The sequence below is a fragment of the Cavia porcellus genome, unplaced genomic scaffold (assembly GCF_034190915.1).
Source record: "Cavia porcellus strain 051 isolate PalLab524CR breed Dunkin Hartley unplaced genomic scaffold, mCavPor4.1 scaffold_6, whole genome shotgun sequence".
Classification (NCBI taxonomy): domain Eukaryota; kingdom Metazoa; phylum Chordata; class Mammalia; order Rodentia; family Caviidae; genus Cavia; species Cavia porcellus.
The window spans coordinates 12,881,195-12,907,338 of NW_026947489.1; the positions used below are offsets into that span (position 1 = coordinate 12,881,195).

The window sequence follows — 26,144 nt, forward strand, 5'->3', positions numbered from 1 at the left end:
TGCACCCCGGAGTACACAGAGGCGGCAGGGGCAGGCTGAAGGTCGGTGAAGGAGCAGCTCAGGGCTGAGAACACTTTCTTTCGATCTGTAAACTGAACACTTCCGAGTCCGAGGGCATAAACAAGGTCTAGATGTGCCCCAGCACCCATTCTTGCATAAAGACCCTCACCTTCGTTGGTGTTTGTTTCTCCCCCTTTTCCTAGCTGCAAATCACCTGGATTGAGGAAAGACTGGGTCCTTAAGAGCGAAGGCCTATTTTACTCTTTAAAAAGTAATCTGCTTTCCTCCTTCCCTACTGGCCTCAGTGAGGGAGACTTCACTGGTTTTAACAATAGAGAAGAAAAAAACTCTCAAGCCTTTAGAGTGAGAGGAATAGCACCCCACACAGTCCCTGCTGCCCTGGCAAGCGGGTTCCCCCAGTAGAAACAGTGTCTTCCTCCAGTCTGTCATGTATCCCTCACAAACAACCGGGGTGTGAGAAATATCCCTGGCCTAAGACTATTGATAGATGATAGCAGTGATATTTACAATCGATCCTTTAATAGTCAGACGTCATAAATCATGCTCAACGTTCTGCCAGCCCAGTACTTCACTTAATAATATAATTAAGATTAAAACTCCAGAGGTACCGGTGGTGGCAGGTATTGATAGCTTCCAGCCTTGCATCGGGACATGAAAGTGGGACACAGTGGGAGCTTTGGCAAACAGGGCCCTTTCTCATGAGGTGCATCTTCCCAGTCCTCTCTGGGGCCGTGGCCCTACCTGGACACACATGCCTCTTTTTCCCTACCAGGAAGGCCTGAGCACAGTCGCCCGGTGTGTTTTCTCAGAAGGCAGACAGGAAGGAGTAGAGTTTGGCTTTGCTGTATTTCCAGAATTTAGGGAGCTTTTAGAAATTTACTGTAACAGCCTCGAATATGCAATTAAAAAAAATAACATTCAGGAGATATTGGAAACAATGTTTTGCTCTTTTAACAGTTAAATTGCTTTTGAAAAGATTCAAAATTACATATAAAGAGCTGAACACAAGAAAATATATCAAGTCAACCCCATTTTCTTCCAAGCTGCTTCTCAGTGAAAGCCACAGAACTCAGGACAGAAACCACAACTTCAAGTGAAGAGTAAAGTCAGAGGAGCAGGGTCCTGGGCAGGGGTGGACGTCTCCTCTTTTCATCCTGAGTGGTGCCGATTGTAAGTACCGCTGAAATGATTTCCAAGAGTGGAATATTAATCAAATCAATCAGAGCTGACAAATGAGAAATACCCAAAAGTCAGTGGTAATTTACAACTTTGTTATTAGTTAAGAATCGCCCGTCTTATAACAGTAATTAATAATGCTTCGAGAGGAACCATTTGGAAATCCCCTTTCTGTTCTTTTCATTTTCTTTTGCCTCTTAAGGAAGGAAAGAGAGAAAGGAAGCAAATGAGCGATCAGTAGAAACAGGAAAAACACGGACTGGTCGGTGAGGGGAACAAAACTAGAAAGCAGCAAAGAAAGGGAAAAAAGATTAACCCCATGGGAGGCCATCAGGAAATAAAAGAAATACAGGAGGAGGGGCAGTAAATCAGAAAATGAATTCTGTAAGCATACGCCATGAGCAGGTTGGCTAAAGGTTGAATTTCAAATGGCCCAGAAACCCCATCAAAATGAACAGTGCTGCTAAAATATCTGGAGAGTAGCTCAGCTAGGATCCAGGCAGAGCTCCGAGTATTGTCTGTTTTGTTGTTGTTAACAATGTATTTCTTTATAGCCCAGGAGCAGACGTGTGCAGGCTCTTTTTCCCAAATTCCATCCCTGGAGACCGACTGGCTTTCATGTTTCTGTTGTCTACTCTCTTGGTCATAGACAGGCCCCCTCCATTTCCCCACACTCATCTTACATTGATTATTACATTGTTTCGGCCCCACCTAAACCACATACCAAAATAATGACTTGGTGAAAAACGATAAATCATTTCAGCATCAGAGTTTGTAAAACCATTTCAGTCAACAGGCTCGCTGTGAAAATGTGGAAAAACTCCTGGCCTTCTCCTTACTAAGGAGGAAGCTGAAACTTCATTTTATTTGTTGGATGAGGGAATTTTTCAGGTTGTTTAAAAAAAAAAAAAAAGATGGAGGAGGAGAACAGAGCTAAGCTTGGAAAACTTTATGTGGTCATCATCACAAATCCTCAGTATTGTATCTCTGAGCCCAGGCTGGATCGACAAAAGGTAGCTGGAGAGTAAGATTTATTAGTCTCTAAATGAAAAGATTCATTTGATAGAAGAGGTTAACTCAAAGTTGCTGCACGGTGACCAGCTTCCGCAAATGCCTCTCTGGAGTCAGTACAAATGCAGTTCTGAGAAGTCTTAAAAACATGCAGAGATCCAGACACACACACCGGCTTGCTCCCTTAAACCACAAATGCAATTCTCCTTTCTTTGTCATTTTGTATTATGTCATTACAAATCTCCAGCTTCTTTTGGAGGTGGCAGGGATCATCTATCCCCCCCCCTGCCATTTTGTATCTTTTTCTTTTATTAGCAGTCATTAAAAATAAGGGGGAGGAGAGAGAAGTAAAAGGGGAACAAGGAACTAATGCAAATAAAGCAAAAAGTGTGCAGATGAGGTGTGTGAAGGACAGAGCTGTAAGCGTGGAGGAAAGGGGGCTCCAGGTGGGAACAGGTGAACTGGGTGGGGAGGAATGAAGTGGGCTCTTGGACTGCCACTGATGCAAGCCTATGGATCTAATGAGAACCTGGCAGAACATGGGGTGGGGGAAGAATATGCCAGCAACAGTGAGAGGGGAGCAGGACAGAACAGCAGCCAGGACCAAGATTTTGTGGTAGGAGCTGACTATGGAGATGCAAATGAAGAAAAATTAACCTTGGGGTTGGGTCTGTGACTTGGGTCCTCCACTGAATGTCTGGCCGGGCGCTGCCAGCCGCTTCCCTCTGCACCAGAGAAATGAGATAATCACTCTCAAACTCACCAGGCTTGGTGCAGCAGACAAGCTCCGAGGAGGAGCGTGGGTCCGGGAGAGCAGAGAACAACCAGCTTCTCCTTCCAAAGAAAAGGGCAACAAATCAAAAACAACTAGAGGCACCATCAAGTGCAGAGAGCAGACCTGGAGAGGTGGGGAGAGGTGTTCAAATCCGGAGCCCCTCCCGGGTAGGACATGAAAGGAAGGGAAGTACAGAGTCTGGAAATGAGAAATACCTTCATGTCTCCTGCTCCAATCTGTCACCAAAGACCCTGGGTAACTGGGCCTCAGTGAAGCCACACAGGGATAAATGGATTTTATCTCCAGGAACATGGTCACTGGGCCACAGGATTATTGCTAATCCAGAGAAAATATAGTGTTTGTGAGGGGGGACATAAAAGTTGAAGAGGACAGACACAGAAACAAGCAAAGAAGAAATTCAAAGGGAAATTCTTAAAAGTGGCTCCCTGTGGCATACCCTGAGACATTAAAACACACACACACATACACACACGCATGCACACACATGCACACAAAGAGGAATTTTATTAAACAAGCCATCAACCAAACACACATCAAAAACACATTTTCTCTTCCTGTCATAAGGGAAAGGGGGTTTGGGAGGTTTGGGGTTCAGGAAGCGACCCATCTGGCCTTCACTGCTCAGGCTCCCTCTCCGCATATCCACGGAAACCCTGAAGTCCCTGAAAGACCAGGAACCCAGTCCGGGCTGCGGAGCAGGAGAGGACTCCCAGTTGCAGGCAAAGGGGTCGGGTTTCCAAGTAGAGACATCAGCAAACCGCAATCTTAGTGACAATGACAGCGCAAAATTATGTTTAATGTTGGAAAGGGGGAAAGGGAAATATAAAATTAGTGCAGCGAAAATGTTTCCCAGACCTCTGTCACAATTAGGGCAGCAGCATCTGTATGGGGATAACAGCGGGGGTTGACTGGAGAGAAGCTGTGACCCTGCAGGGTGACGACTGTGAGGAGGCAATGGCCCCTCCTGCCCCGAAGTCCTCACCACCTAGGAGGAAGAGGGTCTGCCCAATCCCTCCACTTGGTGCAGAATCTTTTTGGAAAAGGCACATTGTAGACTCCCATCCTGGTGGAGCTGACCTGCCTGCTCGGAGCCCAAGGCCCAGGGCTCCTTAATTAGTGATGAGGTAGCTGAGCTGATGGTTCAGAAGGAACTGGGCTAGGGGTGTCAGCACGGCCCCAGGCTCCTCCCCACCTCACAAGGTGGGAGGGAGAAGGTGCTCAGGGGATGGAAGAATTATTTAATAAATTAGCAGCCTCTCTTTGAATTTGCCATTAGCCCCAGCTTTGCAGCCACACACTGGTTGGCAGGATGCTGAATACTTCCCACAACATCCTTGGCATCCTCGGGTCTAGATGAGCTCTACCTCACCCTAACCAGGGCCAAGGCCAAGGCCGGGGAGCCCAGACCCAGGGAGAGCCAGTGGACATGCCAGCATTTGTTCAAGGAAGAGGCAGATTCTGTTCAATATAGACAATTATTCTTAAACGAGAGAGAGAAAGAGCGAGCAAGAGACAGAGAGAAAGAGAGAGACACACAGAGAGAGGATCCTTTTATTATTGTGGCTATAAAGAATATAATTAGGGCTGGGGATTTAGCTCAGCGGCATAAGCACCTGCCTTGCAAGCAGGTGGTCGTGAGTTCGATCCCCGGTACCGATAAAAAACATATATATAATTTTTCTTTTGTCTGGAAATTGTTACTATCGTGGTGATTAATGTCAGGCAAGGGGAGGGGAAAGAAAGAACAGTGAATGGAAAATTCATTTTCAAATGGACAAATTCAAAAAGAAATTATTTGTAAACCTAAACTTAAAACATAAAATAAAAGATGAGAAATCATAGTAAAAGAGAAGAGAGGAAGAAACGATGTTATTATTGGAAGACTGACCTGTGCTAAGAACTGGGAAGGGGAAGCGGAGGGAGAAAAGCTGGCATTTGCTGCTTGGTGGCCCCACAGCCCTAGGAAAACACCGGGAACACAGCCCTACCCAGGGTTATCATCTTATACTTTGCTTTTAGCAACAAGTATCAAAAGATCTAAACTAATTGATTGCCGAGTTTCTTGGCCTTTCTCCAAAGAGCAATATAGATTTAATTGTATGTTGCTTAAAACTCCATTTCTCGATCAGTGTGGAACATGTAATAAAAGTCATAAACCATATCAGAGATTTTTTCCCCACAAGCATAAATAACTCTACTGACACTTGAAAATCTTAGCTAATACTCCTAATAGGTTAAAAAAAAAAATAAAGCATTTGAGGAGGGAAGCCGCATAATGCAATCTAAACTGTTAATCCATTCTAACTTATTCAAAAGTCTCTGTGGTTGTGGGTGGGTGATTTTCCAGAAGAGGGGTCCCAGCGAGGAGACACCCCCACACATACACATACACCTGGCTCATTCCAATGCTTTCGTGCAAACCACATTTCCCTCAAGGAAAGTAGTCCTGCGATGCAACAAAACAAAACCCCCAAGCAAAACAAAATGCAAAAAAATAAAAAACAAATAACAAAGACTACCCAATGTATTTCCAGACCCTAGCGAACGGCTGAAAGTCGAAGCCCGACTGGGCTGCGCTGCCCAGCGCTCGCTGGCCGTGAGACAGGGAGGCCTCGGTGCAGAGTGGCCGCAGGGCTGCAGCCAGGCTTCCCCGGAGAGCCGCAGGTTGCTGCGAGGTGCCGGCCCGAGCGCTCCGGAGCTGCGCGGTGCCGGGGTGACTGCTTCTCCTGCGCCTGCCGAAGGCCCCTCCCCCACTGTCCTCGCTCTCCTGGACCCCAGGCAGCTGCTGGCATCTGCAGCCAGCCTCGGCGGCCCCTCGGCCAGGCCAGTGGCATCGCCGAAAAGGAAAGAGTCCCCGCCACGCTGCGCTTTGGAAAAGGCTCAGCAGCAGCCGCCAAGTTCGCGGCGGCCACCGAGCTGGCGGCTGCGCGCCTCGCGGGCCGTGCCCTGTGGCGACCACGCGGGCCGGCTGCAGGCGGAGAGCTGTAAAAATCCACGTGAGCCGCCCCCTCCTCCTGCTGCCCGCGGCCCCTGACACTGCAGCATTGAAGCCGGCCCGGAGGTCCCTGAGGTCTCCGAGTGTGACAGTACTCAACATAGCGGGTAGATGGCACAATTTTCTAACATTTAGAGAGAGGAACCCACGCTGGGAGCAATAAGTCCATTTAAAAGCCCTTTATTTAAAAGGAACAAAGATAACTGACAAGCGAAGTACAGAGACATCTCAATGAAATTTCCAAAGAAGAAAGAGAAATCAGAGGCCAAAGCAAATGCGTACTGGGCTTGATGGAACAGGCCAGCACTTTCCTCCCCCTCAAAAAAAAAAAAAAAAAAAAAGATAAAAGACAAAAAGGAGGAGGTGGTGGTCAATGGGCTGTGCGTTAATGATCGCAGTCCAAACTGAATTCTCAACGTCCACAGCCATAAGCACTTTCAAATGGCCCGGCGAGCGGGCAGGGGCAACCGGAGGAAAGCCTCATCTGTCTAGGGCAAGAGGCTGGCAAGGTTCACCCTTGTCTTGGAGGTGCCTCCCTAATCTTTGAGGACAGTCGCTTTGACTGCTTATATGTGGTGAGGTCCAGAGAGCCCAAGGAGGATGGGCACACTGACCCTCTATGAGGGCCTGAGGACTAGGGACCTCTGTTCAGAAGTGTCCTCTCTAAAATGGTGCCCGGGGCCAAGCCAAGAAGGGTACAAGGGAGCCCACTGAGGTCTCCTAGCAAAGCCAGGCCAGTCTCCACTTACTGCATCCTGAGCTCTGGTACCTCTACGGCCACTCCCCAGCTTCTGACCTACATGCCAGGTCCCCCACACCTGCCACAGAGAGACTGCGATCTACAGGCTGGCTGAAGACTACCAGAGGTCAAACTTGGAGGAGGCCTAGCACCGGCCCTGGACGACCTTGCCTGGCTGACCTGGCAGGAGGAAGCCGCATGGTGGCCAGCGCCTGCAGGGGATCAAATGATTGTATTTGGGTGGGTGCTCGCCCCAACATATTTGCTGAGTAAACCTCCCTCACTGTGCTGAAGGCGAATCCCCGTTGATAAATCCATCATTACCGTTTGGATTCAAGGAGGCAGCCGAGCCACTAAATTCATCTTACATTTGTAGCGCTTTAATAGACATTTATTAAATGCTTTCAGAGAGAAGCATGGGGCGCATGATTACATCCTAGTTATAGACAGAACATAAAGACCCACGTTAACACCCATTTGCACGAAGGAAGGAAGGGATGGGGGGATGGTAAGACAGAGGGGTGGAGGAGGAGAGGTGGGGCAGCCTGGGCACAGTGCCTGGGTGTTATTAGCAAGGAATGCCTAGTGGGGAGCCAGGTGAGAGTCCTGGGAAGTCTCCGGCTGTGGACCGAAGTATTCATTCCCCTCCAGTTTGAGGGTTTCCCTTCCAAAGTCCCCCTGCACTCCATGTGCAAGCATGTGTGTGTGTGAGGGCGTGCACATGCGCTTGCCTGTGTGTCTGTGTGTGTTGGAGGAGGGGGTTCATATTCTGTCAGGGCATACAGTTGCCACACGGCCTCTGCCCACCCTTTCTGCCCAACTGTCTACCCATTCCAGTCTCTGCAACTGTAACTCTTTGGAGCAGCCAAACTAGGAAGGGGTGAAGCCCCCACTCCAGGGTCCTGAGAACCCCTCTGAAGCATCCTCTCCATTTCTCCCTTCAACCATATAGCTACAGAGCCAGCCCAGGCCTCCTATACCATACAACAGATGTCCAGACCACCCCAGAGCAGCCCGGCTAGTTCCCAGGGCTCCTTGGCCTGGCAAACTTGGTGGCAGGATTTTTCCTTCTTCTGCAGCTGAGAGGAAACAATGCCACCTTTGCACCCTGACCATCTAGTGCCTGGGACTTCAGGCTGGACATGCCCGGGACCTGAAGGACTGTCAGGTCACCAAAGAGCCTGATGCTTTTCTGAAAGGCCCAAGGGCCCTCACCTAAAGGCCCCGTCCATTGCTCTGCCAGCTCTGCGGGCGCTCTTAGCTTGCCCTGGCTCTCCTGGGATGCAGGCGTGACCAGGATGGACAGCAGACTGCAGGACTCCGGACCGCCCTGGGTCTCGGTAAGGAGCACTTCCGCTATCTCAAAGTTGCCATAAGAAAATAAATACAAGTGACATTGTACTGGGCCAAAGCTCATTAGTTCGTTGTCCAGGCCTAATAAAGGAACAGAAGTGCAAATTATAGAGTTCAGCTTCAACACACGCTCTGTCACCCGAGATCAGCATACCGAGAGCCTGATTCCAATTGCTCCGAACTCGCTGCGCAGTCCGCCCCCACCCCCACCCCCAGCCCCTCCCTGAGAGCAGGAGGTTGGGTGGAAAAATATAGCTCCAAAGGGGGTAATGATCAAGCTTTTCCTCTCGGAAGCCTGCACCACCTCATTTCCCATCAGTAATCCCAATAAAATTAACGTCGTGGCTGCAATTGAAAAGAGGAGGGCCCGAGACACTCCTGAAATAACACATTCTCCCCCAGCAAAAGGTAAAAAGCAAAACGGCCCTTTGTTCAGCTAATTAACGAAGGCCCAACTCCGAAAGCAGATGTGTTTGCTTAGCTAATCACAAGCATGTTTCTTTCAAGAAACCTCATTTTGAAGGGGGTGGAGAGGGGACACCGCCCCCCACCCCCAGGTCTTCCCCACCCGGAGGTCTCTCACCCCAGCCTAAGATCCAAAGCTGAAGCAGGCGGCTCACCTCTCACACCTCGCTTCTCATCGGCCCTACCCTAGAGGCCCAGTAGGCAAGAACCTAGTCACCCGCCAAAGGCCAGACCTGCAAGACTCCAAGGGGAAATAAATAAATAAATAAAAAGTTTTAATGGCACAGATGCCACATCGAATGAGGCAATTTTACCATTCACTCCGAATAGGACGCTTACTTATTACAAGTGTGTTATCAGAAGGATGATAAGATTTATAACACCAGGAGTCAGCTCTAGGCCTTAATGACAATGGATGGAAGGGGAGGAAATCTCTATTAGGACATCAGGGCCCTTTCCCGTTGTCAGGCATTTTATGGATGCAGCCAGCAGGTCAGACACCAAGCCCTTTGTGTCTCCATGGGAAAGATTCTCCCTTTCTCTCGGACCAGGAAACCAGGTCTCCTGGTTGAGTTAGCACCTCGCCTAGCTTTACAGCGTGAGCAAGGGAGAGAAGAGGAAATGGAGATACACTTAAAGATGCAATGGAGGTGGGGTGCTGCGCGGTAATCTGCCCTCCAGTTCAAGCAGTAAATCTATTTTCCCCGTCTTCCTCTACCATACAAAAGATAGCTTTACCCTAAATCAATACAGTAAGCAAACTTTCAAAAACTGAGGTCCTATTTCAGACCAACGCCCAGCACTAACTGCTTTAAAATTACTGCATAATTAGATTTAGTTGAATTTCACCATTAATTAGGCAGCCGCACTGCAGGGCGCCTTTGAAATTTGAGAAAATGGGAAAAATCATCTGAAGCACGTTTTAAAAACCCAACTTCAATAAATCTTGACGAGGCCTAGAATTTAGAGTACCTTGCTCCCCTCCCGGGTGGCAGAGATAGGGCTCTGCCGGCCAGGGTTAGGGCCGGAATTGGACCTAGCGGGTGTGATTCCCCCTGCGGCCCAGAGCGAGGTCCGGGCCCAATCTACCGGTCCTAAAGAGGTCCTGCATCGCTGCATCTGGGAGGCCAGGCCTATCCCGTGCTCTCAACCCTATTAGAGAAAGAGGATCCGCCACCGCAGAAGCGTTCGTGCAAGAAGTGCACATTTTTCTGGGGTGCCGTTCACCCTCCCCCGGAACCAGCCCTAGGCCCCTGTTCACTATCACTCCCCAGGCCACCTTCCTCCCCGAAAGCCACCTTGCTTAAAACTTTGCTTTGCAAGTAGCAAGTTCTGCCTCTGTCCAGCGGGGTTCGCAGCCCGCACTCTCCTCCCTAGCGGGCTCCGGCCCGCGCCAAAGCCGGCGCAGCCCCTGCATTCATGAGAACCGACCAAAGTCTGCAAATCTCGCTTCTCCCCCTCCCCCTATACCAGTCAAACATTTAGGATCATTTGTGCATACAGACCCCCCCCCCCCACATACACAGTTTTTATTTGGTTCCCGGAAGACAGAGGACAAGATATCAACTCTCCAGAATAACGGGGGGGTGAGGGATGAGCTCGAGGGGGGCAGGAGGGTGCTGGGCTCCCTACGAACACTGTTGCTTTAACTACAGAATAATTGAGGACCGCACTCACTTGCCAAGCAGGAGTTTAAAAGAGGGTTTTCTGCCTGCAGACCCAACGGCCTGTAGCCCCCTGCGCCCACCCCACCCCCACTTTTTTTTTTTTTTTTTTTTTTTTTTGGTGACCAATGTGTTTCCTATTACCCAGCCTGCAGAGCCTGGCAGCCCGGGGCTCGCCGTGCACTGGGAGGCGCCATGTTGGCTCCGCTCATAGGACCAAGTCAAAAGCGAGCTGCAGGCAGAGTTTCACACGCTCCGACTCCGGCCGCCCCCGCCCCGCCCCGCCCCCGCCGGCCCCCGCCCCCGCCCCCGCCCGCCGCGCCCTGCACCGCGCACATCCCAGGAGTGCAGTCCGCGCGCCCGGCACCCCGCACTTCCCGGGGCGCTGGCGGATCGCCGCCGTACGTAAGTGGGGGCGGGGGCGGGGGCCGGCACTTCCCGCAGCTGCTCCAACTCCAGGCCCCGGTGCTGCCCCGGCCGCCGGCTGCTGAGCCCGCGGACCCAGCTCCGGACGCCGCCTGCTAACTTTGAGCTCCGGCCCCCGGCGGCCCGGGAAGAGCTACTGGGGAAAGGCCGAGGCGGGGCGCCGCCAGGCCGGCGGACCGCTGGAATCCCCTCCCGCCAGCTCGGGCTTCCCCCAGGTTCGTTTTGAAAGTGGCCAGAAGCAGGGATCGCCCCTTTCTCTCCTGCACTATTGTTGCTTTTCGCGTCTAACTGGGTTCTCTCACACCCCCAAGCGCCAAGAGGAGGAGGGGGGAGCGGGCTTGGGAAAAGAAATAAAGCGAGCTCTGATCAGATGTAGGAAAAAAAAAAAAAAAACAGCAAGGAAAAAGAGACACTTAAAGGGAAAGAGTCGCCATGTTTAGCAGCTTTTTTAAAGATCTCGTCAATTTCACACAGAACGCACTAGCTGAGTCCCAGCCCTCGTCTTTTGTCCAATTCACTCGCAGCAAAGATCTTTTGTTCTAACTCAGCGTGAAAAGAGAAACTTTCTTTAAATGCAATAAACTTAAACCGAACTCAAGACTCCAAACAGACCCTCCTCCGGCCACTCTAAACATATACAAGGGATTTTGTGTTAACCGGTCGAAAAATTCTTTTTTTTTTTTTTTTTCTTTTTTGCCTCGCAGACCCCAAGCTCATTGAACCTTAGACTGAGATTTCAACGCCTAGAGCACATGCTTAAAGCATAATAAAACAGGGACTGTCTTTTGCTTTGAAAATCATAAATTATAATTTAATGCCAATAATAATTTACAACAATGGCTGTTTACAATAAACTAACAAAACAAACAAGGAAAGGGCCTGTGTTTTACTTATAAGGAAAACTTCACACACTCACATGGATAGCACTTGCGAGAGGAGAAAATAACCAAGAAAACCTCCATCTAAAGGTCAAAGATACTGTGCTATGAGAACATACTTATACTTAGGGATGTATATATCTACAGAAAGAAGCTGGGAGCCAGAGGGAGAAGTCCGCTCGAATGCACAAATCAGATTTTTCTGGTCTGCATGTATTGACTAGAAGTGAGTATCAAAGTTTAATTCACTTTACAAAATGATCCCTTTTCTTTAGCCTCCTCACCAGTACCCCCTCCCCAGGTTAAGATTCAATCACAACATGGTAAAGTATATCTCAGGGAGGGCAGCTTGAAAAGTCTCAGTAAGAACAAGCAAGCTCCCAGCACTAGGAAAAAAGCAGGGGGGGGGGGGAGAGGCTTAGACAAATAGTTACTGCTTCCAAATCAGCACACCCTGTAAAGTTTTCTTCTTTCTTGCCCCCCCCCCTTTAATTTGACTTCTAAGGACAAAGGATCCCAGAGCAGCACAGATTGTATCTACACAATCTGAAATGTCCAAATGTCGAAGTGTATTTATGTACATAACTCCAATGGAGAAGATTCCCTTGACCTGTGGTCAGGCTCTCACAGTCTGAAGGTAAAGGAGGAGGGGAAAGACTGCCCAACTGCAAGTTATCATATATACATGAAAAGCAGACCCTTTAGCGCTGTAAGCTTTGTCACTCAATTTGAAATCCTCTCAACAACCATGCTAGATGAGAACCACAGAATATTTTTTTAAAAATCACACTACTTAAGGAAAAACTCATTGCAGACAACTGCCCTCTATTTCCAATGCTGTGATTAGCTTGCTTGAATGATTTTCTGCATAACTGTCAGAAATGTACAAAAGAGTATTTTTCCTGATCATAAAATAGATACTGATCTCAAGATTTCTAATACTTTTCACAATACCTTTCCTAAGCAGGCACTTAAGTGTGACAAATATAAGGGCCTTTTTTTTTTTCCTGGAAAATCCATTTTTAATTAAAAGGAGGATTAGGTGAATGGGGGTGGCTTACTATATCAGTGTGGCACTTCCTAAACCACAGATAAACCATTAACTTCAGCCCCCCCAACACACACCCAAATTAAACAGGCAAATATTCTAGTCCACCTTTGGACAAACTCACTGGGGGCAACAAACAAATGAGCCCCCCCCCAGCCCCCCAGCCGGCTCAGGCCCCTCCAGAGCTCCTAGGGGCTCTTCTCCATGGACAGACAGTGAGTGGGGACCGCCAAGCAGGTTTCAGATATCAAATAATATTTTAATTTCTGAATACTTTCAATTTTCCTTGAATATAACACACAAAGACTCGACCAAACAGTTCAGTTATTATAACTTTTACAGTATACAGAAATGTTGCACTTAAAAAAAAACCTTCAGTTTTTTAAAACACAAACTGTAAACTCTAAGATACTGAATCAATCACGTTACCTATAAGTGCCAACAGTGTTATTTTGTCATGCTGATTTCAATGGTATTTTTTAAAAAGGGAAAATATCAACAATTATAATACAAAGGGCTGGCAAATATACAAACAGAGATAGGATTTTCCGTAACAATTCAAGAACTAAGAGGGAACCCAATTCAAATTACAAAAGTTCACTTTTTATTCAAAACCTCAGCATGTGTCTTGGACACATTCCTTGGCTGCCAATAAATTCCACAGTTCATTCTCTTTCTTAAAATATTTTTAAAAACTTAGGTCTGCTGTGGTGTCTTTGGGGGGCAAAGGGAGGGTAGGGGAAATTAAGTATTGTATGTGGTTCCTCCCAATCTGTAATTAGAGTGTTCAACTCCACCTTCAATTTTTGGTCACCACTTGTAAGTGCGTTTCCATCATCTTTGAGTTGCTTTTTAAAGTTTTATGTCTTCCTATGATAGTTTCATGGACTCAGTTTTAATTCTTGCAGAACATATATTTTAATGATACACAGTTTTTAAGAAGCCAAGATTATATCAAAACTTATTATAGAACCACAGAATAAACTGGTTTGGAACCAGAAAAGTACAAAAAAAGAACAGCTAGAGGTACAGAGACACAGGACAATTAATAATTTGGAAAAAAAAAAAGACTTACTTCCTCCATTCTGCTAATTTTCTCCCAATCTCCTTAAATTCACTTTTAGCAATATTTTTCAAAAATTTACCAAAAAAAGAAAAAGACTAATTTCCTTTTTATACAAAAATGATAAGTAGCAAGTTTTTCTGACCAACACAGAAGTTTTTAATGCATTCTGTAAAAGTTCATTTGACAGTCTTTTTTTTTTGAAATTCACAGTCCATTAAATTCTTCCCCTCTCTTCTTTTAGCAAATGTGTAACATCCTTTTATATCCTTTCTTAACAGAAGGAAATTAAGCAAACAAACCAGTCTTTTGCCTTTTCTTTCTCTGTGTCACTCCCCCTTATTATTTTGATTTATTTATTTATTGAATTGCCATATATGGCCAGTTAAAACTGCTGCCGGACAGTAACATATCCCGGATGAGGGTTTCGATGGGGGTTTTACCTACCAAACGGACGAAAAACAATTGCTCTATGACTGAGGAGGACACGGTGCGGAGGGAAGGCAGGCGAAGCAAAAGCTTTCCGAATCGTGTTGGCTGGTTGGGGTACTGGCTCCTAACGTACTCTTCCAAAGCACACTGAGACTTTTCCTGCAAGCTTTCCACATGGGCTACATCAGAGAGACCACAGGCATCTGGAAGAAAAAGAGAGAGAGAGAAAAAAAGAAGAAAAGGAAGGAGAATTCAGTCATCAGATTAAGAGGTTTGAAATGGTCACATGAGTCGTGCGTTCACAGTGCTCTGTCAAACTCAGGTTTGGGGCAAATGCCTATTTGCAGTGAAAACCTGGGAACTGGGGGGAAGAAAGCCTGAGATGAGGTCCTGGAGTGTTTGCCTTAACATAAAACACAGCTCAGCTCTCCCTGCCCAGTCCTCAGAAGGGATCCCTGGGAGGCTCCAATAGACTTGCACTGGGTGAATCTGGCCCAAGTCAGTACTCAGACAGACAAACAGATGAAACCAAAACTGCCAGCGCTTCTCTCCCTCATCCTCAGTAAATAACAGTTTGGATTATAATTATATAGTGGTCGTGGGGTGGGGGACAACCTGGCCCAGGCTCCAGTAATGGCGTCCACAGGCCAGCCTCAGAGTCTCCCCAAAGAGGGCGACTCATTTTTCTCCAGTCTTTGAAACTGATTTAAGTGGCCCTTTAAAACTGATCTTGTCAGTTTAGCCTATTGAAGGGCAGCCATGCAAACTGTGATCTCTCTGTTCATTTGAGCTGTTTCTTTTCCCTCTTTTCTTCTCTCTCTCTTTTTCTCCCACCCCCTCCTTTATTTTTTTTTTTTTAACCCAGGTCCCTCCAAGAAGCAATCCCCCGTTCTCTGTTATCTTCAGGAAAACACTTTTCTTTTTCTGATACGTGAAAATACAATAAGTGCCTTTGAAATGAGAGGCTTCTTGGTGAAGGCGGTTCAGGTGGTGACCTGACCTTTCTGGGCTCCCCAGACAAGACTGGGGTTAACACATGCATATTGTGAATCATTAAAACAGATATTCCAAAACAGTCACCACCACCTCCTCCCCTCAAACCAGAACCAGCTGACCTCCTCAAATCCATGTCTAGGACTGTACATGTCTACAGAATGCATAGGTGTCTGTGGGGAGGAATTTCAGGATGTTTGCCTAGTACATCCCTCTCTGCATTGCTCAGTGAGGCTCCTTCTGCATCAGATAACAGCCACCTTTATCTCTTTGTGAGGTGATTTGCATTCTTCACACAGGCCTCCACATTTTGCAAACAGTAATAAATTAAACTGTATCAGTCATTTCTTTCCTTGAAAGACCAAGGATAAGGGGAACAACTAAGGATGATATCAAGGTATTAACAGCCATGGCCATGGTCTGGGCTGAGAACTTGGGCTGGGGGGCAGGGTGTGGGGGAAGAGAAGGGGCTGTGGGCCAGGGGGCTGCCTGCTTCTGCACGAGCATCACACACACTGGATATATGACAGGCTCAGGGGGAAAATAATACAGAGCTCCACCTCACAGCTCTTCCCTGTCCAGAGGCTGCTCTCTAACTGATTAGAAGTGACTTCCAAAGGGTGGATTTGGGGTTTGGAGACTTTATGTGAATCACAGCACTGTACAAAAGACAGCTGAAGACTCAGAACCTGCAATAGATTCAGCTAATGACTTGATTCCCCAGACTTCTTTCAAACAATAAGAGAAAAAACTGTGGACATCTTTTCTGTTTGTCACCTAACTTATACATCTTTTTTTCTACTTTCCTGATTACCAGTTTAAAAACCTGGAGTGGGTGACCAGGTTGCAAGCCATGCTAGTGTCCAAATGTTTGTTATTCTTAGCCAGGAACCTCTTTCCCCCCTCTCAGCTACCACAAAAGGATTAACTGACAACTTAGTCCAAGAATGTGAAGGGAGGGGGTGATTTCCACCCACCTGGGCTCTGCTGAACTGAGCCTGGAGGCAGCCAAAAGGCTCAGGTGTGGCCCGAAATGGAAAGCCAGTCACTTTCAAAAATCATTTGGCCTCAAGAGTTAATTAATATCAGACCTATTACTCACACAGGTTAAACTACATGCAAACTAATTAGATTTCATAATACAGTCAATGATGGTTTTACATCTCCAGTCACACTCATCTCTAGCTCAAGTTGGCATGCTCTTTAGATTGTTTGAAAGTTGCCTTCAGCTTTTGTCTGGATAGAGAAGCAAGCACCCAGAGCACTCCTGCAGACACTCTGAGGTTATGACGGCCCCTTCCCCTTTCTGCCCCTTTCTGACAGCTTTTCTCCCCTTCTCCTGGAGGTCTGCATTATTTTAATAAGAACAAGAGATAGAAAACTGGCTTCCTTCAGGGTGGATTTGCCTGCATCTCAAATTCCTACTGACTGACAAGGGAAACTTTTCCCTTTGCAAAGGCAAACTTTCTTCTGCAGGGAAGATGCCAGGGCTCCTCCTGTGCCCAAAAGCATCACTTAGAGGCCCAGCCAGCATGCTAGAAAAAGCCAGAGCCTTGAGGGGATTTCCTGGGGGCCAAGTAGGCCCAAAGGACCCAGGATCAGACAGGAAGCAGGAGAGTACAACCGTACAACCCGTTTGGGCACTGCAGAAGAGGAAAAGGCCTGAGAGGCTGCCCCCTGTGCCACTCTGGGAACATGTGTCTCAGCATCTTTTCAGAAAGACATCCTTTGGCCAGGCCAAGCCTGGTGGTGCCCAGCAGCTACACAGAATTGTCACTTCGAATTGCACCCAGGACTTGGCCTTTCAAGGAGGGAAAGGCTGAGTTTGCCTTGGCATGTCCCAACCTCTCTGGGTCCTAGCTCTGCACCGGGGCACAGGAAAGGACAGGGCTCCTTCCTACCTGAGGTGAACAGGACTATGGCCTTGAGGCAGCTGTACTCGGCAGAGTCGACATGCAGTGCTTTGAGCTTCTCCACTTGCTCCTGGAAGATCCGTATGTGGTCCATAAAAGCGACCACCCGGTCGGCGGACATGGGCGAAGCATGCAGGCCAGCAGCGGCCAGCAGTGGGGCAACGTGGAGGGGCATGGAGCACTGCGCTGCATTCAACACGAACAGCTCGCTCCAGGTGAGGCGAAGCAGGGCCACCTGGTCCGTGATCTGCAGGTCAGGGAAGAAAGGGATGTTCCGGGCCCACTCGACGGCGCTGAAGAGCATCCGTGCGGCCAGTTCGCAAATGTTCTCGATGCCCATGATGTTGTTGGGCTGCATGCACTGGCTGCCGAAGCGGGACGTAGGATAGGGCTCGGCGCGCAGCAGGAGGGAAATATATCCGGACAGGTAGGAGTGGCAGTTGAGAGGGTCCCCGTTGGTCAAGGCGAACTGCCCGTGGGTCGGCTGGGTGGGTGGCATCCTGCCCCTCTGCACCGCTGGGGAAGAAAAAGAGACACTCAACAGTTAATGCTTAGCCTTGATCCCCAGGTCCCCCGCGGGGTCTGCCCTAGCCCGACTCCCACCTGCCCTAGGCCCTGAGCCACACCAAAGCCAGGCAGGCCCTCCATAGTCCTGGAAGTCATCGGTTGCCCGGCCGCCACCACTCCTCTGAAATCACCACCCAGGCAGGCTCGAATGGCCAGGCCAGTACACTTGCCTCCGAGGCCCGCTCGGGCTGGTCGGCCAAGGACCCAGAATTGGCCGCTTTGCCTGGGGGGTCCCCGGAGCTGTGGGCGGGATGTAGCATTCTGGGGGCATCTTTCTTCTTTACTGCTAAACAGCTGATATTTCTTATTGATTGGAGGAGAGGGAGCGGGAGGGGCGAGTCTAGGAGGAGGGTGAGACGCTTTTGCAAGACACAAGGGTTTACCCCAGACGGCCTGTAGCCACCCCGCAACTACACTCCCCCAAACCCCTCAGCCCCAACCCCAGCCCTAACCCGGCCAGGAGCCCCCACCCCCACCCCCACGGCGAGAGGCGAGGAAAGAGTCGAGGTCTGGCGTCTGCCTAATCAGTGAGCTTGGAGAGAGACGCAGGGAGAGGGCGGAGAGAGAGAGGCCGGCTAAGGCGAAAGGCAGCCGGGGAGAGGCAGGGAGCAGGCGCCGGACGCCGGGACATCCGGGCCAAGGCCCTGAAGGGCCGGGGAAAGCCGGCTAGGCTCGGGCTGGCGCTGTTATCTGACTCTGGACCGGGAGAGTCGCTCTCCCAGGAACACAAAGAAACCCCGGCGTTGGCTCGCCCCAAGCCGGAGCCCGCGCCCCGCGCGCAGCGCGCCATTGGCAGAGCACGGCTCGCAGCGCTGGGCGAATTTTATATCACAAAGACCCAACTCGCGCAGAGCGAAAGCCGCAGCCCAGGCCCCTCGCCCACCCTCTCCTGCTCCCTATAGCGCTCTCCGGGTTTCAAAAGTGAAAGGAAAAAAAAAAAAAAAAACCCAGAGATATTTCTTTTAGCAGAATGTTAATCCACGGAGGGTCACATGAGCGCTGCCCGGGCGGCAGCGTTAATACGGCGAAGTGCATAAAATTGCCATTTGTAATTTGAACCCCCGTACAAAAGTACAATCTCAGGTTGGTTTTTTTTTTTTGAGGGGGTGGGGGCTGGGGAGAGGAGTGGGGAGGAGGGACATATGTTGAACATGCAGGAAAAACAAGAGGAGAGAGAGAGCCAGCGAGCAAGAGAAGCTTTAAAACAACACCCCATCCCTTGAAGAAGGGTGAACTCGAATGAACTCTAGGTCAATGCAGAGAAAATGAAAACAGCTCGCAGAGAAAGGAAATCAGTCCGCCAAAGCATGCGGATTTGGAGGTCTGGGTTCAGGGCAGAACTCCTGCTAGCAGAAAACCCCTTTCGGCTGCATTGCGAAGAGCAGAGCTGGGGCTGCTTCTCCTTACCCAGAGCAGGCTAGTCAAACGCACCCAGGGCCCCGGGACCCCAGGCGAAGGAGGGAGAAATGAGAGGCCGATACCTTCCCGTCTCATGCCCACTTTGAGGCACTTTTTGAGGCGGCAGTACTGGCACTGGTTGCGGTGGTGCTGGTCGATGGGACAGTTCCGGTTGGCGCGGCACGTGTAGCTCAGGTTCCTCCGCACGCTGCGCTTGAAGAAGCTCTTGCAACCCTCGCACGTGAACTGGCCGTAGTGCTTGCCGCTCGACTTGTCCCCGCACACCACGCACTCAATGTGCTGCTGTTGTTGCTGTTTGTCGCCGCCCGGGCCACCAGGTCCGCCCTGGCCGCCAGCCGCTGTCTGGGCCGGCGTGCTGGCCGGGCCCCCTTGGCCCGGCGTTTGTGGCGTGTGCGGGGCGCCAGGCGGCGGGCCGGGCACGGGCGGCGCCTGCGAGGCCTGGCTGCCCTGAGAGCCGGGCACCTCGTCCTGGGGGTCGCGCCACGTGCTGACTACCATTGCCATATCTATGGGGGCCGCGTCCGGACTTCCTGCTCCCCTGGCTGCGGGCGGCGGCGGGGCGGCGGCGGCTCCCGGGTCTCGGGCTCCGGTGCGCCGCCTTTTGTGTGTGCTAGGGTGCGAGAGGGCGCGGGAGGGCGCCCCGGGTGGCTCAGGGCTAGTTGATTGAGGTTGGTTAGTTTTTCCTTTTTTGTTTTTGCTTTTGCAAAGTTTTGTCGAAGGCTTGTCTGGCCCGGTGTGTTTGTTTTGTTTGTTTCCCTCGGCTCAGCTTTGTTGGTTTCGGGGGGCTTTCCGTCGGGAGGGGAGGGGAAGGGGCTAGGGGAGAGAGAGCGAGTGGGAGCAGAACGTGGGGAGAGAGACAGAGAAAGGGAGGGGAGGGAGCGCTGCAAGTCGATTGTCTGGCTTCAAGACAGAAGTAGGAGGCAAAAAAAAAAAAAAAAATCTCCAAAGATCTCGCTCGTTCTCACTCCCTCCCTCCCTCTCCTTCACTCTCTCGCTCTCAGATCTGGTGTGCAGCCGAGGAGTTGAAAGAGGAGGAGGAGAAGGAGGAGGAGGAGGAGGAAGAGGAGAAGGAGGAGGAAGAGGAGGAGGAGGAGGACGAGGAGGAGGAGGAGGAGGAGGAGAGGCGACTGTCCGGGGGCCAAGTCCAGGGCAGCCCACAGTCAGCCATTCAGGAAAGCCATCGAAATCTGGAGGACTAGGAATGCCGAGGCGCCGGGCGCGGGCGCACCCAGGGAGCCAGGCAGGCCGGGGCGGAGGCCGGCGGCCCGCGGAATGGCCGGAGCGCTGCCCGAGTCCGGGGGAATCAGCATGAAAGTGGTCCGCGTCCGGCGCTGCGCGGCGTCGTCCTGGCTCTGGGCCGCCGCCGCCGCCGCCTGCCCCGGGCGCCCGGCGCGCACCGCGCTCGCCCGCTCGCTCGCTCGCTCCGGCTGCCGCCGCCCGCGCCGCTCCGCTCCGCTCGGTGGAGGCCGCTCGCCGCTCCCCGCGGGCCGCCTGGGCCGCCGCCGCCGGAGCCGCCGCTGAAGCCGCCGGGTTGGGCCCGGAGCCGCCGCGTCTAGCGCCGCCGCCGCCGGTGAAGTCGCTGCTGTCGCCGCCGGAGCCGCTGCTTCTGCTGCTGCCGCCGCCGCCTCACACACATAGGGAAAGAGTCAACTCGCCGGCGGCGGGGGAGAAATGATAAAAGAGAGAAAGGAGGGCAGATCACCACCTAGAAGCACATCCTCCGTGAGCAGAGGGGGGAGAGAAAGATGGAGAGGAAGAATGAAAGAGGGGGAAAAAGGCAGCACAGCACCCGGAGAAAGGAGGCAACTCGGGGAGAGGAGGAGGAGGAGAAGAAAACACACACGCGCGCACGCACACACACACCGCGGAGAGAAAAGAACAGAGAATCAAAGTGATCAAATATGCTAAAAAGGGGGGCGCGGGAGGGAATGCGATTTATAGGCGCCAGGGCTGGCAGAAGTGGCTTCTCCGCGATCAGCTCACTGAGCTCTCTATATAGTGAACTTTGACACCACTGCTGCAACTTAGCGCACGTTGCCATGGCGACGGCGCGCCTTATAAGGCAGCAGCCGGGGTTGGCCTGGCCAGGCGCGCGCGCGCCGCCCCCTCGTCGTCATTGGCCGGAGCGCGGCGGCCCCGCCATGGCGACCGCGGGCGCAGCCCGGTCCTAGCGCGAGCGGCGTTGTGATCGCCGCGCGGGGCGCGCGGGAGGGGGGGGGGACCAAGGGGGGCGGGGACCGCTTGGCCCGCGCCGCCCTGGCCGCCGAGCGGGGGATGGGCCCGCGCCGGCTCCGGGAGCGCGACCCCCGGGTTCTCCCCGCGCCCTGCACCCGAGGTTTCCGCCCTGGCGGGGAGACGAGCGCGGCGCGCACACACACACAACGCCTCTTAAAGGCTCCGCCGGAGGCTCGGAGGGAATCGAGGACTGCGCCTCTCGCAACTTGGCGGTGCCTCGAAACCCGCCGCTCGCGCACCGCCGGGGACTCCCGGCGCGTCCCGGTGCCCACAAAGCCAAAGAAAGAGAAAAGTTCCCCGGTTTCTTTGCAGAGGGGTAGGGGCTGGAAGTGGGAAGGTGCCTCGAACTGAGCTTTCAGGCATTTTCCAAGCGAAAGATTTGGCCAAATCCGGGTGATGGGAAACCCTTCTCTTAATCAATTTTGAACACTTGCTCAGTTTGGGAGGTCGTTTCTTATTTGTTTATTTATTTTATGTTGAAAAGAGCCGCTCGGTGCCTATCTTTTCCTTGTAGGGTTAACATTTCATAGGTTTGTGGCCTGACATTTTAATTGCTCAAATAAAGTATCTCGGATGCTGAGAAGCAGAAGTAGACTTCATCTCATTGTCATGACGCAATTAAAATAAATTTTCCTCAACTTTATCCTCTCTCGTTGGTTTTAGCTCACTTGCAACCCAACATCCTGCCACACACCGAGTCCTGGTAAGAGGGAAAAGACCCTTCTGCCCGCTGATGGACAGGTGAAGGCATCCGCTCAGTCTCCTCGTCCACACCCTCTGTACAGACATGTAGGCACACATGTATCAGATGCACATTTGTCTATGTTCGCAGACAAAGACTTCTGAGACTGTGCTTCTAGGTCATAGAACAGTTGAGGACAGATTTCATTGCCTTGAAGTTCCTTTTAAGCATTCATACAGTCATGAAAACACACCCAGAGATTCGGCCCCAAAATGGAAATAATACCTGCACAACTCACAAAAACACACACAGCCATATTCATGCTGGAGAGTCACTGCAAAAAGCACAACTTCATAGCTTAGACCATTCTTTTCAGTATGCCAACATCATTGATATGGTTGTGTCTTTGAATTACAGGGTGCTTGATTTAAACATCAAACAAGTAGAATTGCTCCCTACACACACACATATACTATATTCCACTGCAGTAACCTTGCTGTTTGATTATAACCAGTTAGTGCATTATGATTAGTCCACGTTTAGACAAGAGAATCGTGTTTCGATCAAGGACACTTTACACCAAGAAAAATTGTAAACCCATAAGCCAACAAGGTTCATGAACAATTGTAATATTTTACACAAAAGACACCGAACTCCACAGGAAAAATAGGAACATTGTAAGAAGTAAATTGATGACTTCAGAAAATTATACTTAGCAGTTCAAAAACATTGATGAGATGAAGGTGTTTAAAAATAAACCACACATATAATTGACATGTGCAGCTTGCAGTCTGCATTCAATGTCTTTTTACACAGATAGAATACGAAGTAAGGAATAAGTAGGCAGATAGGGGCTGGTTTTTAGGGAAAGAAAAGAATTCTCTGTAAATTTCATCCCTGGAGCCCTCCTAACCCTCTTATTCTCCACCGAAATCACATATTTCATTAAAGCTGCAGGTGCTGGAGTTATTTGAGTGTTTTAAGAAATAACAACCTATAATAGGCACTGACTTGTCATAAACCTGACTTGCTATAAGGTTGTCACAGAGTGAAGCCAGGCTGAGAATTTCAAGTTGATTACAGACACAATATAACTTTTTCCTAAAGAGAACAAGAAGGATGGAAAAGAAATCATTTCAAAGAGGGTTTTGGTTTTTTTCTCCCCCTTTCAACTTCTGGGATTCCAGGACTTGCCTTATGCTGTAAATGTCAGAAGATTAGAGACAAGTTTAGCAATACTGAGACGGGGGTTCAGATAGGAAATCTAAAGGGTATCCTCATCTCAATTTAATAGAAGGTGAGAATGACTGATTATAGGGAAAACTTAATCTTGCCTCTGGAGTGCAGAGACGTCCGTGGTAAACATTTTTTGCACACTCGTGAAGAAATGATTTCGATGATGAAGAAGAGCTTCACTTTTTAAATTATTTAGGGATGGTTGGAATTTCAAGGCCACAGATTTGAATTTAAAGGCCATGGAACTATTTGCCAGCTATCTCTCCTATAGAGTTGAAGCCTGCCAGGCACAAGATCACAGGGCTGCCATGAAGTTAGAAGCATTTCACTATGTTTTAGGGTCCATTCACTTATGGAAATGCTGCTTAGGAGAGGTAAATATCACTGTGAAAATGAAGTCAATTTTATTGCATGGAAGCAGAGACAGGACAACTAGGCAGAAGAAAAATAAAAGGCAAAATATTTTTAAATGTCTTCTTCAGATATGGTTATTTGCTTTAACTTTAAGCAGGCTCTCAGACTACAAGATAAATACCACTATACATATGATTATTGTTTTTCTTTTAAATCCAACACAGTCTTTTATTGCAGATGTAAATTTATTCTAATGAGAGGAATGGCAAGCTTTAATTTGGCTAGTGAAAGTTGGAAAAATATTTGTCTTAATCTTTAAAAAATCAACCAGGGATATGATTTTCTTGCAAAAAGTAGCCGGATGGTCTGTGTTCTTTACAGATTAAATCACAATAAGAATACAGACCCCAGCACATGCCGAGTTTAACTCTGAACTCAGTAGAAACCAGTTCCGTCCACCAGGATTCATTGAATTCCTCCTTTCCCTCAATCTAGTCCGTGTGTGTTTTTCTCTTCCACCACGCTGGAGCTCCATGAATGGGAAAAGGGGCTTCTATTGTGGCCCTCTGAACTTCCAAGTCAATGCAATTTTTAACCACTGGCTTGTGGTACTTTGAAAATCACCAGGGGCTGTCAGAGTTGGGTCCTCTGAAAAATTTACAGTGCTAAATCAGAGCATATGCCGGGAGGGAAAAAATTGCTTAAGATTGGAGCAAGTACAGTATCCGTCTGCCCCCTAGTGTAAGAGTCCTCGCTGCCTAAAATTCAACTTTAAAAGAAAAGGAGCTCTTAAAGGGAAACGACTTTGGGCTCACGTAGACATAGGAGAATGAAACTTCTGTACATTTTAATCTGAATAATTCTTCAGGATTTAAAATTAATTGGCTCTGGCTTGGTTGGACTGTACTCGGATCTCGCCGCCTCTGCGCTGCCCGAGTCACTGGTGAAGAGGTGATGATTTTTTTTTTTTTTTGAACTGGGTTTATGTGCGTCCCTCTCACCCCCTCCTCTCTTTTTCTTTCTCTCTGTCTCTGTCGTCTCTCTCGCTGGCTTTTTAAAAATGAGGAACCCGTTCCTTGAACGTTTTGGACGGAGCACAGAATTGCTTCTTAAAGTCAGTCCGGCGCGGTTGCAATAGACAGCAAAAAGGTTGCCTGAAACCCGCACGCCAGCTCCACCACCCTGCCCGACGGTGAGTACCCTTCTCGTTGCGATTCTCCTCCTAGCTTAGCCGAGCGCTCCCTTCCCGAAACCGCGGCCGAGGGCGCCGGGCAAGGCTTGCCTCCCTGCCTGCCTGGCTGGCTGTCAGTTGCACAAGGTTGCAAAATGAAGCGCAGAGGCAAATCGAACAGTAAATTCTGATACTCAGCTTGAGCCTAGCAGCTCCTCCGCTAGAAAACCGAGTCCTCTGCTGCTAGCAAGACCAGGCTTACAGGGCTGGTTTGCAGTTTGCTCTTATAGAAGGAAATGAGTTTGAGGAGACAGGACGAGGCGATGGGAGGCACCGCAGCCTTTATGCTTCGGTTTAATCATATTTTGGCAGCATTGCAATTGCATTTCCCCCCCTCCTCTTCCCTCTACCACCTCTCCCACCGCACACATGTAATAAAATATGGCAATGCACCGAATTGACGCTGTTTCCCCTTCCCCAAGCCCCTTCAACCACAGTCCTAGGCATTTCATACATATTAGCAAACCATCATCTGCAAAGCCCCAAGTCATCCCCAACCCCACACAGCACAAGGAGAAAAGTGAGACAGGAGAGAAAGAAGCAAAAAAAATACTGTAAGTAAACATACCAAAACCATATTTTCCTTGTTCAAGATCCCAAACCGCTTGCATCTTCCTTCTAAACTGGAATAACTCTCCTTTAGTTTGGCGGGTGAAATAAACGCTTTGTTGGCCCCCTGAAAAGATGTGTCTTTGATAATTAAAGAGAATCTCCTCCTCGGTGTTTATCTAAGCGATTGTGCAAACTGATAAAAAGTAGGCACTAGCCTGCAGGGAAAAAGAGGAAAGGTGAAGGCAGAGACCGTCCACCTCCAGGAAGTGCTTCCCCATGTATTAGGCGTTCGCTCTCAGCCCAGGAAAGCCCTGCACACTAACTTTAGAGACACAAGGTTTCAGGGAGCTTTGTACATAGCTGCTGAGGAATGCAAGCCTCGCCTTTAAGAAAAAAACCCCAAACCTAGGTAGGAGATGTCTGGAGTGATCCTTGTCTCTCATCTCATTCCTTAGAAGGAAGAGTGTGTTGTTACACCTTGTTTGGGGCTGGAAAGACGAGACTTTAAAAACACCCGTCCAATTGAAAAAAATCTCCCAACTTAATGAGTTTAGGCAGAGGCTGCAGCCCTCGGCTCAGAATGAGCAGAAAACCGCCAACTCCAGCCGATGCTGCAAAGCAGGATGACTAGAGGCACAGCCAAATTCCACTGTTTGGGGTCGAGAGGGATGGAGGCTAATCCTAAAGCAAGTTGGGAAATAACAGAGGTGGGAAAGGGGGGGAAAAGCAGCCGCCTTGCAGGCTGGCAGACAAGCTCCTCTTACCCTGGATCAAAGATAGGACTTGAAACAGGAAGGCAACATTTCGCCTAAGAATCTGCTGGAACCCTCATTTTCTACTTTTAACTCCAGTCCCCCAAGTGATTTTCCCCTCTCCCCTGTGCATTCTGCCTCCC

The 26,144-nt window shown here is 49.6% G+C and overlaps 2 protein-coding genes and 1 long non-coding RNA gene across 15 annotated transcripts in view; 1 reads left to right on the forward strand and 2 right to left on the reverse strand.

Moving 5' to 3' along the window:
* Positions 1–947: 947 nt before the first annotated feature.
* On the reverse strand, positions 948–10,481 carry LOC106028873 (uncharacterized). The gene is made up of 3 exons (XM_063249965.1): positions 5,524–10,481; positions 2,972–3,042; positions 948–1,201 (listed from the first exon to the last, which is right to left on the reverse strand). The coding sequence occupies exons 1-3, from the start codon at positions 6,099–6,101 to the stop codon at positions 1,128–1,130; spliced, it is 723 nt and encodes a 240-aa protein (XP_063106035.1). The 5' UTR covers positions 6,102–10,481; the 3' UTR covers positions 948–1,127.
* A 2,329-nt stretch (positions 10,482–12,810) lies between these two features.
* Nr2f2 (nuclear receptor subfamily 2 group F member 2) lies at positions 12,811–26,143 on the reverse strand. Of its 6 annotated transcripts, none has more exons than XM_013158656.3 (4): positions 26,014–26,143; positions 25,266–25,373; positions 16,962–17,489; positions 12,811–14,270 (listed from the first exon to the last, which is right to left on the reverse strand). In XM_013158656.3, the coding sequence occupies exons 2-4, from the start codon at positions 25,306–25,308 to the stop codon at positions 13,996–13,998; spliced, it is 846 nt and encodes a 281-aa protein (XP_013014110.1). In that variant the 5' UTR covers positions 25,309–25,373; positions 26,014–26,143; the 3' UTR covers positions 12,811–13,995. The 6 variants fall into 6 exon arrangements, with proteins under 6 accessions (XP_013014110.1, XP_063106037.1, XP_005006353.1 ...); XM_063249967.1 differs by having other exon boundaries at positions 25,266–25,464; positions 26,014–26,121; XM_005006296.4 differs by lacking the exon at positions 26,014–26,143 and having other exon boundaries at positions 25,266–25,914.
* The window catches only part of LOC106028886 (uncharacterized), a 110,435-nt gene continuing 105,474 nt past the window's right edge, over positions 21,184–26,144 (forward strand). For all 8 annotated transcript variants that reach the window (XR_010047944.1, XR_001202519.2, XR_010047943.1 and 5 more), the window contains exon 1: positions 21,184–24,658. This is a non-coding gene — a long non-coding RNA (uncharacterized LOC106028886). The remainder of the gene's footprint in view (positions 24,659–26,144) is intronic.

Coding starts and splice junctions, on each gene's coding strand:
- Nr2f2 (XM_003475266.5), bottom strand. CDS start 19,463: ATGGCAATGGTAGTCAGCACGTGGCGCGACCCCCAGGACGAGGTGCCC. Junction 17,490..19,021: donor AGTGGGCATGAGACGGGAAG/GTATCGGCCTCT, acceptor TTTCTTCCCCAG/CGGTGCAGAGGGGCAGGATG. Junction 14,271..16,961: donor CATAGTCCTGTTCACCTCAG/GTAGGAAGGAGC, acceptor TTTTTCTTCCAG/ATGCCTGTGGTCTCTCTGAT.
- LOC106028873 (XM_063249965.1), bottom strand. CDS start 6,101: ATGTTGAGTACTGTCACACTCGGAGACCTCAGGGACCTCCGGGCCGGC. Junction 3,043..5,523: donor AGGGTCTGGAAATACATTGG/GTAGTCTTTGTT, acceptor TTTCTTTGGAAG/GAGAAGCTGGTTGTTCTCTG. Junction 1,202..2,971: donor TGTCTGCTGCACCAAGCCTG/GTGAGTTTGAGA, acceptor AAATCATTTCAG/CGGTACTTACAATCGGCACC.